Here is an 11734-nt window from a genome sequence, read left to right as displayed (position 1 = left end):
ACAACCTGCTCCCTCATTCAGACACGCTTCCCATACGCCAATTCCCACGTTTTTTCATTTTTTCTATTTTTTTATTTTTTATTTCAATTTTACTTATTTTCATTATTTTTAATTTTAATTTTATTTTTCAATTTCAATTTTTTTTAACTTTTTGATTAATTGACTTTATTAAAACAAATTGCAGATAAGAAAAATAGAAATTGAATTAAAAACAAAAATCTAAATACATAAAAAAATAAAACAAACAGGTAAAATACAATAAAAGAAAAATAATAAAAACACCAATAAAAACACATTTTTTCAACCCGGACAAAATTGAGTGTTGACACCCGCTAAGCCAATTTAACGACAGGGGCCTAATTGACTCAAATTAGCATTTTTTTTATGACTAAATTGAGGATTCTAATAAAACGGAGATTGAACTGGAAAAAACCCACAAAAATAGAGACAACTAAAGAAGTTTAACCTTTTTTTACTTTGTCATATACACGCTTATCTTGATGCTATCTTTCATGATATATTGATTGATGAACTCTTTATTATCATTTATTCACTTAAATAACCTTTTTTCAATTCTCTTTTCATTCTCTTATGTTTCGATATATTCTTCTCTTAATTAAATCACATTAACTTCTTATCTGGATCCTTTCTTTCGACATCTTAATTTTTAACAATTGAAAAATTAATGTGGTTACTAATGAATACATTAACAAATTAATTGCAAAAATTACATTAATTAATTTCAATTTTAAGACAAAAATCAATTAAATAATAATTCTTAGAAACCACTTATGAATCTTATTTAAAAAAAATGTGAAATCCACCTATTTTATTTTGTTGTTTAAATTCTTTTTATTTATTTTTAATTTTTTTCTTTATTTTGTTTAATTTAATTTAAATTTTCTATCTTTCTATATTGATATATAGCAGCAAACAATGTACCATCCCATTTTAGTAGAATAAAACTACTAAAATAAAACATTATATCGATGATAACTTACTAGAAACTACAAATTACCGATGAAAAAGATTTACACTTGGAGAACAAAACACTATCTATGTTGTTGCTTCACTCTTTCAATCTCACGTTGAAACAACTGAAAAGACGTCCTCCCGAAGCTCACACCATTAAGATGATCATCATAAAAGAGAAAACAACACATAAATAGACAACAAAATAGTAAGGGAAGCTAGATACACGACAACTCATATCACCTTCATAACATAGCTTACATAAATCATTTATATAACATACATCAATCCAAACATCTTAATATGCAAAGACCTAGACTGGCTATCCGGATATTGTATAGAATGTCGAGTTACAGAGGTTCCTACAACGGTGTGGTGGAACAATTGGACTACCTTAAGCTACCACACCAGGTTAGTCTTACAAACGCCCTTTTGTCAATTGGAGAAAGGCCCCTCAGGCTCAGACCTTCTACTATTCTCACGACATGACTCATCACTCTATACTTGAGCATGAATGATCATTAGAATGTCAAGATAAACCTTAGCTTAACTCCGACCGTTCATACTATCAATACTTGAAACTACCACCAAGAAGTTCCTCCTTGGAACTTATTCTCACAACTTTGAAACCATTGATATCACTTCACCTTTACATTGAATCCATTTGAAACCATATACATATATCCCTTCACTTTCACATTGCATACTAACATTTAGAAATTGATAATAAAATTGTTTAGGATCATAAAAGAAGAGAGAACCATATATCATATGTGTACAAGTAAATTTGGTTTATATTAGTAAAAATTTCACATTACTGGTAGTAATAATCGATTAGATTGGTAATCTAATATGTTAAGGCAAGCCAGATTTCACATAAACCTAAACAAGGCAAAACTTCCTATTTTAATCGATTATGTAACTAACATAATTGATTAGACTAAAGTGTTTCTTTTAATTAATTTAGTGTCATAATCGATTAGGCTATATTGTATGTTTTAATCGATTAAGTTAGTGCCATAGTCGATTAAAACAAAAACTATTGGCTAATCAATTGGTATGACTTTGAACATTTTCCCCACAACTTTGATCCTAGGACCCTATGGACACTGAGAAACCTCAGAAAATGTAAACTCAAATTGACCACGTCAAACCAACTTACTACCTTAAATCATACCAAACTCAATTATATCTCTTGTAACACTCAAATTTTGCAACTAATGCTTGAACAAGTCCTAATGGACTTAACAACATCCTACAAATAATCACAATCAACCTAAAACATTTAATTCAAAATCTCATACCTTAAAACCCTTAAAACTAGCCAAATTCACTTCAAAATCAATTCAAAATCTCATACCTTAAAACTAGCCAAATTCACTTCAAAATTAACGCCTAAACTACCAAAGGTTCCAACATCAGTTTTCTATCATTATTAAGGTCCAAACCAATTTTGAATTACCAAAAACAAACTTAAAAACTATAGTTTATATCATATTTACTTCCTTTAGGTTTTCACCTACCAAAACCCCTAAAATACCTTAGAAACTACCTTAATATCATACTGTTTTGACTAATATTTCATTCTAGACATCATATGAGTTCATTTTCTACAATAACAAATTATTAAAGACCTATTAAATTGTCCAAAACCACTATACTTCTTATTAGATCAATATATCAATAATACACTTCTCTAACCTCCTTTTTCTAGACCCAAAGATCTATCCATTTCATATATATAATTGATACCATTCAAGACTTATAACCATTTGATAACTTCAAGCATACATTCAAACCACCATTTCACTTATCAATGTAATTCAACCTAATAATTCTTCACAAATTTCATAGATTTCTACCTTATTACATAACAATTTCAAGTAATTTAACACAACAAGAGTATCATATAAATTTACTCATACAATTCAACACATTATTCCCATTCAATAACAGATTTTGAACAATTTATTAAATGAACATTAGTTAATCTAACTTCTCTTATCTCACAAATTTTCTATCAAGTTCTAGAATCGCACATGTGTTGCTTCCGACTTAAGGAACAATAAATACACTTACGAAACACCGAAAAGAGATCAAGGAGAGTCCTTAAGATCTCTCATCAACAATGAACTCAAAGAAAAGATCAGATTACATAAGCGGTGGAAATCTTCATTCATGAACTCAAATAAAGAACGAAGTGCAAAAAAAAGCCGAAACTTACTTGTTCTATTGCACAAACTGATGAGATGGGAATGTAGACCTTGTTACCGTGATCGTTTAGGCATCTCTTAATCGTCAAAGAGATAACTTAGAAGTTAAAACTCTTAAAGGGAAAGTAAAAAACTCTAGAAAAGTAATTTTAAAAAAAATGGTAGATTTTAAAATAATAAATTTCATTTATAACAAAATTATTTTTAAATAAACTACCACAACTTCTTCTAAAATGAAAGTTTTACCAACAATACTATTATACTGTTATGGATAAAATATGTGTTAAATATACCGATTAATGTTTTACCTAGTTAAAAAAAATTAAGTAAAATTCTGTTATTAAAATATATTAAAAAAAAATTGTTATTGAATTAAAAAAAAATTGTTATTGAATTTTTATAGGCATTTAAATTGTATTACTGTAATATAAATGCTCAAGAAAATCAAAATTTCAAAAACAAGAAAATGGAATTAACGAGCGTGTAAGGAACTAAACCACTACAATTCCTAATTCCCAAATCAACCACCGCAGATCGGAAAAAAGGGATGGTGAGTGAAGAAATTGGAAGAGAGAGAAAAAGAGAAAGAGAAACAGAGAGAAAGAAAGAGTAAACTTGTAAGACATGGCTGGGTTACTGGCATGGGCGGTGGGAGGTGGCGCAGGAAAGGAAGCGGAGGACGATTCCATCATCCCAATCCTCTTTTCCGAAGATCAGCAAAGGTATGTAATCGAATTGGATCAGAAGGCGGCTTCTCTCCGCCGTTTGATCCATGATCTACGGCTGAGATTGCCTCCCCAAGACATCTCCCAGAGCCTCCCTCACCTTCACGCCCACTCCCTCGCCTCCAACGCCGCCCTCGCCCTCCAATTGAACTCCCACTCCGCCACGCGCCAACAGGTCCTTAACTACTAACTCTTAATTACATTTTCACTCTCTCATCCAAATTCCCTAACAGTTGCAAATACTATTGTGCTATTATGCTAGAGAAGAATTCTAGCAGTATCTCTCCATGCCGACAGTGCTTGGTTTGGGATAACTGCAAAAAATTTATTAATTCAATATTCGATTGTTATTATTATTACATGTACAATTGATTATGTTGTTGTAATAGGTTGTATTCAGAATCAATTTTTGTTGCAACGTGTTAATTAATTTCATTTGGAAACCAAATGTAAATCTGTTTTTATATTGGAGAAAGAGTATATATATGAAGCTGAAAGGGAAAAGGAAATAATTATAGAAAAAAACTTATCTTTTCAGAAAAAAGAAAGTTTTTACACACTTAGACTATTTTCCTAAATATAAAGACTTCTTTTTTTATCCATAAAATAGCTTAAATTGGCAAAAATAATATTTGCCAGGCATGCTCTCAATAAGTGAGAAATGAAATCTAGTAAAAATATTATTTTTCAATAAAATTCACCTGATAGTAAAGAGAGTGTTGTTGGCATTCTTCCGTGTTAGGGATTAATCCAGCTGAGCCTATAGCACAATCTTTGACTGGAATTAAAAAATATAGGTTAGGTCTGGGTTACACTTTGTGTTTATTGAACAGAATTGATTTCCAAAGTTATACAATTTGGAAGAGTTGTATTTCAACTACACCTGTTGAATCTCTTGAGTTTTCTTCCATTCACAATTGGTTCCCTCCGTCTTGATCCTCTCTAATTGTAAGTCGTTGACTTGCCCAGAATGAAAAGACAATATGTTCATTACCTTGTAAGAGCAAGAAGAAATGTTAGGAATACTCTTTGACATACTCTTTTGAACATGCTGTCTCTTATGGGAAAATATATAATTCTTTGGGGTCCTGGTCTTAGTTAATGAATATTTTCCCTGATTCTGTAGTTAGCAATAAATATAATCCAATGTGTTAGAAAGAACATGCTTAAGAGTCTGTTCTTAGCAGTACTCTAAAAACAATAACTTACACCTTGAATTACAAGCGCAACTATCAAATATTCTGCGTTTTCCTGCTGGTTGTAACACTGTATTTATTCGGTTGCATGTATGCCATGTTGGTGAATTCAGCTAATAATCAGATGAAATCTAGATGAGGGGACTAAATTGTAAAAAGAAGAAAACTTGATGGACTCAGCCGGCAGCTGAAACTTGTGAAAGTGAAAGCACACATTTGCAGTACTTGGGAACTGAAATGATATTAACCTAAAATACTGCTACAGTACAACTAATGATGATGATTTTTATTGCAGGCCCAACTTAGAGAGGTGACATTGAAGGAAGAGAATGCAGCATATGAAAATGCAATATCCGATTTTGAGAATAAAATAAAAGAGAAATTACAAGAGGCTGATTTACTAAGGACAAAGTTGCAGGTTATGATTGTGAATTGATTGTGATTTGTCAGGTTGAGTTTGATTCAATTGATTTTTTATCTATTGTGTTACAGGAGATGGATGAGACTGAGAAGAAACTCAAAGCTGAGCTGGACAATATAAAGCAGCAAGCATCTGATGGTTGGGACGAAATGAAGGCAAAATCTAAAGCTGGATTTGATGCAGATGCAGAAGCATCGAGATCAGCTTTACTAGATGAATTGGAAGAGAAGAAGAAGCAGTTGGTTCGTTAATAACAGACTCTTATGTGCTCACCTTAACATTTTATTTTTTTATAGTGGATAGATAAAGAGTAAATAAAAAATGGTGATCATGCTAATTACTATTCCTATCATTCAAGGACTATATGATCTATGCTATATATTTTAGGTGTAGCTTAACTACTTACGTTGATACTTTACCAAATTGAGAGTTTTATTTTTCATATGTTGTCAATAGAAAGATGTTATATTATCCATCAGTTAAAAATTACACTGGATATGACTTGTTACTAAGGATAAATACAAAAGTCAACATCCTTAACATGTATGATAATCTATGATTGGATGATATATGGTTAAATTCACCAAATCAATGACCCTCATTTCATTTCAGAGTTCGATGGAGGATGCTGTGAAACAGTTGGAGAAGAAATGGGCAAAAGTGCAGGAAAATGCACTTAAACAACCTTCCCCAGGTATGGTATCTTATCATATATCGAACTCAAAATTCAAATTGGAAGTATGAGTGTCCGGGATGGGGTTTATATGGCCTTAAGCTCTTCAACTACAATGGCTAGCTATTGTTGTGTAGTTTTCCCAAATTTCCTATCATCAATCTGTTAGTTTAAAGGGGCTGAGTTCAAGAGAGATGGTCAATTGAAGAATCTCAAATTTTCACAAAACTTAGAATGAGATCGTTATTAAAAAAATTTATTACAGGATTTGGTTGCTTTTAATTTTATGTACAGAAACTAAACCCAATAAAGTCAAGAACCACACAATAAGGAGAGAGAAAGATGTACACAATAAACTTTTATACCAGTTCACTTTTATCCAAGAGCTACATCAAGTTGTTCAGCCATACCTGTCAAGAAACCAAATATCGAACCCTACAAGTTACTACTCTATACCTGGAAACTCTATCCCGAGACAGACTATAGACCCAAAAATGAATTGAGAAAGGGAAAACAATATCAACTAGAACAAAATCAGCCCAACAAAAAGGAATAAACTAGGTATTAATCACAAAATTTGTACAAAGAAAGTGATAGGAAACCACAGGACAAGTAATAAAATAAGAGGAAAAGAGAATAAAGAAAGGATCACAGATCCTGTTTCATTGAAATCAAGGCAAAAACTGAAGAAATAACCCTACTGCCCAGAGCTAGGCTCCTTAAGAGACCAAAACGGTACTCTCCACTCTAATTTAGTTCAAAACAGAATGTCCACCCTCACACACACCCCTAACACTATAAAGGTAATAACGAAAAAGGAAATCTTCTAGGATCCGCCAAATTCTCTCTCTCTAACTAATTCTGTCCACCTCAGCCCCTTTATTTTTTTCTCCTGCTATAAACTTGTCCCCATTTCCTTTGCTCTTTTGTTTCTTTGTCCAATATATTGTTTGGCCCAACAGATATTTGGGCTGTATCAGAAAGCTTCAAGAACAATTTGTAACTCTGTTTGGACTCTCTTTCAATAGTAGAAAAGATTCTAGAAACTTTAGTTTTGATCTCTTGTTAAAGGGTTTAGACATGATAGAGTTATATAGACTTTAATTTGTCTGTTTTAATGAATTAAAATTGTGTTTTAATATGTTAATTTCAGTACGTGAAATTAATAGATGAACTTATCGTTTTAACATATTAAAACAGAGAAGTCCAAAGCCTTCACTGAACTTAAAGTAACTTTTAATCTATTAAAAGCTTGTTTATAACAGATTAAAACAGATAGATCAGAACTGTTCATGGTTTTAAATGATTCTAGTAGTTAAAACGATTATTTAATCAGATAAAATGCTTCTTATAGTTATTCCAGATCAACTAAACATTTTCAAAACATTTTTTTAATCAATTAAAAAACAACTTATCACCGAGACAAGCTCTAATTCATTTTGAAAAGCATTCTAATTCCAATTTTAGGATCAAATCATGAAAGAGAAAACTTACAACATTTCCAATCAACATATCACAACCCAAAACACTTCTAGATCTTCATGATCATTGTCAATGTTCAAATTCTTCATGAGAAAGGTTGGATTTATCAAATACATGAACCATAGCTCCAAAAAAATCCACATATGGGAGGGAAAGATCAAAATATAAATTTGAGATCCCTTGAAAGTGGAAATGGGAAATATATCACCTGGGCTGATGCTTAAGATACCAATTATGCTACTTTCAATGCTTGGAACTGTAAAAGGAACAGTGATATTTATTAAAGCCCAGTTATGTTAGTATGTTTATCTTATATTATTCCTTTTTCCAGATTTCTGTTTGTTAATGTTTTTAATCTGAAAGCATAAGCATGCCCTTTATTATCTTTTTCTTCTTTTTATTCCTTGTGTTTTGTGTATTCGTATTGCTTTTTTGCTGGAGGTGGTATTATATACTTTTGTACTTTCTGTGTGCATAGGTCATGCACCACCATTGAATTTGACCACACTTAGAAAGGATATCATAAACTTATTTCTTGTAAGAAATGTTGCAAGCCGTCGTTGTGAATGCAGAGGACCAAAAACTTCTTTGAATGATTAAGTCCATCATGATGATGACATTAAAAACATAGAATAGGACTGGGTTAGGTGATTTCCTGTATGTTAGATTCTCTTCAAACATTTATTCATATGTATAAATGAGTTATGTGAACTTGTTGTATATTCATAATAAATTTGTACTGATATGGGTATATCCTGCCACCGCATTGCTGACGTAGTAATGTTTTCAAAATGATGATACAAAAATCTGATTGGATTTTTTTAAGAGTTTCTCCTTACTGGTGTCAAGAGGCTGGGTTTTTCATTAGGTTTGATGTATTTTATATTTTCTAGCCTCTGTTGTTTCCATTGTAGCTTTAGGAAGATTCATGATACTCCTGTTTGTATTTTTTTTAATGACTTCTTTTATCATCAAGAGAAAATAAAGAACTTTAGTTGGGTTGTTTCATCTCTGAATAACATTAGATACTATTTCTTGCTCTTAGTAATCCACTAACCATATCGGGACATTAATATTCCTTTTATTGCTTTTGTTGTGTTAAGTCTCCTTGTGCTTTTGTGCACTTGGAAGCATCTTGAATGAGTGCATGTATTTTTTTGGCTCTTAAACGTTCTTGTTCTGCAGCACAAAGAGAGAAGACATTGGATAAACAACTTCATGGTCTAATTGAGCAACTGGCTGCTAAACAGGTCCTTTTTATACTTCATAGTACATGATTTACAAATTTCTCCTTCCTTCTCTAGTTTTTACTAGAGAAAAATTAATTGACAATGGCTAGTTGATAACGGTTTGATAGATTATTTGGATCTGAAAATGTTTAACCAAGTGCCTTATTCCCATACCTTCAGGCACAAGCTGAGGGCTTACTGGGTGACATTCATTTGAAAGAGATGGAACTGGAAAGATTGAATGGGCTATGGCGGCAAACAGAAAACAGCAATTTGGAGGCAAACACTGCTGCTAGGTATCGTTTCAGTAAAAGCTCCTCAGATAAGTTACACAGTATGTCAGATTATGAAGGCCATCAAAGGCTTCCTTATCACTCTGCTGGCAGATCTGAAACCCAGCAGAGGCTTATGCTATTCAGGTCTGCATTTGTGCTCTATATTTTAGCTTTACATATATTGGTCTTTATCAGGATATCATTTTAACTAGTATTGATTGACACAGTAAGATGACATGTTAATTTTTCTCTGCATGTTTGAATCTGTTTGTACTCGTTAGATATCCCTTGCACATATATACATAAGTCTGTATAAATGTTTTTTTTTTCATTCATGCTTTAAAGTTTGATAAAAATTAGGCGTCTATGCGTACAGTAACTAGTTGAAGCAGAGGAAATTACCAGAAAATGCAATTTTTGCAGCAGAATATGTTCTGAATATAAGTAACCTATGATGTAATAGCTACGTTAAACTAGATCTAATTTGATTTACTATTGACAAAAGATAGCGTTCTTAAAAAAGTTATTTCAAATGATTGTTACCAAGTGCCCAAAATCTGTTCAGATTTACTCATTATTCAAATATATTTCATTAAACTAAGGTTATGAACACAAAGACATAAATTTTTTTCAGCATATCTATATAAATGAATTAAAGAAGTGATTTTTTATTATAATTGATTATACCTTATAATCAATTATTGAAGTTATTCAGTTTTTATGGGATTAATTCACATGGTATCTGAAATCTGACCACTAAGAATTAATGTTTATGGCATTGGACTTCTTTAGTGAAACATTATTTCTAACACTAGGAGAAAACCATCATCTAATAATTAGAAGGGTTAGGTGGGTGCCTATGGATGAAAATAGACTGAAAGTGGCATGCCTAGAAATGGAAACACCAAATGGTAATTAATTGTTTTACAATAAAGTTTAATTTAATCTTATTAGTTATTTATTTTATTTAATTTAGTCTCTTGGTTAAAGAAAGGTTGAATTATACAATCATGTAACCCTTTTATGGGTTAAAATTTTAATTATAAATCATACTATGCATAAATTAAAACCTTCGATTTTTCTTTTGTTAAAAATTTTATTCTCAATAGGATGAAAAGTAATTATATGGTTTCGTTTTAAAAAATTGAAGGTTGAAAGTTTTACTAACGGTAAAATCTGACCGAACATAAGACTAAAATAGTTTATAAATTTAGAATAAAAATAAAGGCTTAATTGTTTATTTCGTTCCCATGTTATGAAAAATGTATGAATAAGGTCATGTCCGTTAAGTTGGCAGTAACGACGTTAACTCCGTGTGCTGACGTGGTGAATAAATCGGTATTTTTTTTCTTCTCTCTTCTATTGTATCCAGTTTTTTCTCTCTCTTCCATTTAATGGTACATTTAAGTTCAAGGGTTTTTCTCTTATAGGAACCCAAAAGGGTTTATCCCTCTTATTCCACATATGGGAGGTAGTTCTTCATCTGGCAATGCAAGGGGCTTATCCAACCCTGCAACCAAGGTCGGAACGTCATCCATGTCGGAAGCGCCATCGTCTTTAAGCTCCTCCTTCGGTGCGCACGTGTTCTTTGAATCCTTGCTTTCTAGAAACTTAATTTTGGTGATCAAACAGTTCTTCCAGAACACAATTAGTTCTTCATTAAATATAATTGAACAAATTTTGAAAAGGTGCAGAAGAGGATTTCGGTGTAGAAGAGTAAAGGAAGGTTGGAATGAAATTTAGTGGGTGTAAAGGGCAAGGGAAATAAAGAACAAGTGTGAATTGGAGGCGGTGGAAGGGCTCCGGTGGACGTGGAATTCGTGGGCGACGGAGGGGACGAATCTGGTGATCCCTCTAAGCATAATATGTAGTCCATTGATGGTGAGTGAGGTCCCTATCCTCCCATACCACCCTCTTCTTTGTTCGCGATGAGCCGCCGTTTTGAACCCCTACGCACGCCTCGACTTCCACTCTCACATCTGGCACTGCCCCTTCTGCTTCCTCTGCAACCCCTTTCCCCGCCCCATCGCCGACGCCAACCTCCCTGCCGAACTCTTCCCCACCTACAGCACTATCGAGTACTCTCCTTCTCTCCCCTCCTCCTCTCCCCCACCTACAACACTGTCGAGTACTCTCCTTCTCTCCCCTCCTCCTCTCCCCCTCCCACTCCCCCCACCTTCGTCTTTCTCATCGATCTTTCCTCCCCCGACGACCAACTCCTTTCCCCACTTCCGTCCTACCTTCCTCCCCAACCCTGCATTTTTCGACGCATTCCACTCACGCGCTTTCTCCACTCGCTCTTCTGGTGATCGCGAATTGGGGTTGAATTGTAATTTAATCTTGATTTGATTTGGGAAACCATGTTTTCTGATTTCAAATTTTTATGTCTTTTTTTTTTGCTTGAGAAACTGATTTCTTATTTAGTTTTCTTCCTGTGGAGGTGGTTCTAAATGATGAAGGTTTAACTTAGGGATTTGGTGGAGGTTAGCAGAACAAGAGCAAAAAAAAAGGAATGAAGAATTCTTGATTGAAAGAATTGATGATTACA

General features: G+C 32.9%; 1 protein-coding gene across 1 annotated transcript; it reads left to right on the top strand.

Moving 5' to 3' along the window:
- Positions 1 to 3647: 3647 nt before the first annotated feature.
- LOC148202047 (uncharacterized) lies at positions 3648 to 9517 on the top strand. Its single transcript, XM_088108225.1, has 6 exons — positions 3648 to 4085; positions 5402 to 5524; positions 5599 to 5769; positions 6140 to 6221; positions 8868 to 8932; positions 9092 to 9517. Exons 1-6 carry the CDS (start codon positions 3810 to 3812, stop codon positions 9392 to 9394), a joined length of 1020 nt encoding a protein of 339 aa, XP_087964351.1. The 5' UTR covers positions 3648 to 3809; the 3' UTR covers positions 9395 to 9517.
- Positions 9518 to 11734: the final 2217 nt, after the last annotated feature.

The sequence above is a fragment of the Vigna umbellata genome, chromosome 3 (genome assembly GCF_029865625.1).
Source record: "Vigna umbellata cultivar VRB3 chromosome 3, Vumbellata_1.0, whole genome shotgun sequence".
NCBI lineage: Eukaryota > Viridiplantae > Streptophyta > Magnoliopsida > Fabales > Fabaceae > Vigna > Vigna umbellata.
This window is presented reverse-complemented; position numbering and strand designations above follow the sequence as displayed.

What these genes read in the sequence shown, in the direction of transcription:
- LOC148202047 (XM_088108225.1), top strand. Translation starts at nt 3,810, where the DNA reads ATGGCTGGGTTACTGGCATGGGCGGTGGGAGGTGGCGCAGGAAAGGAA. An exon ending in AAGAGAAGAAGAAGCAGTTG is followed by an intron (nt 5,770 to 6,139) that starts GTTCGTTAATAA and finishes ATTTCATTTCAG; the next exon opens with AGTTCGATGGAGGATGCTGT. An exon ending in AGCAACTGGCTGCTAAACAG is followed by an intron (nt 8,933 to 9,091) that starts GTCCTTTTTATA and finishes CCATACCTTCAG; the next exon opens with GCACAAGCTGAGGGCTTACT.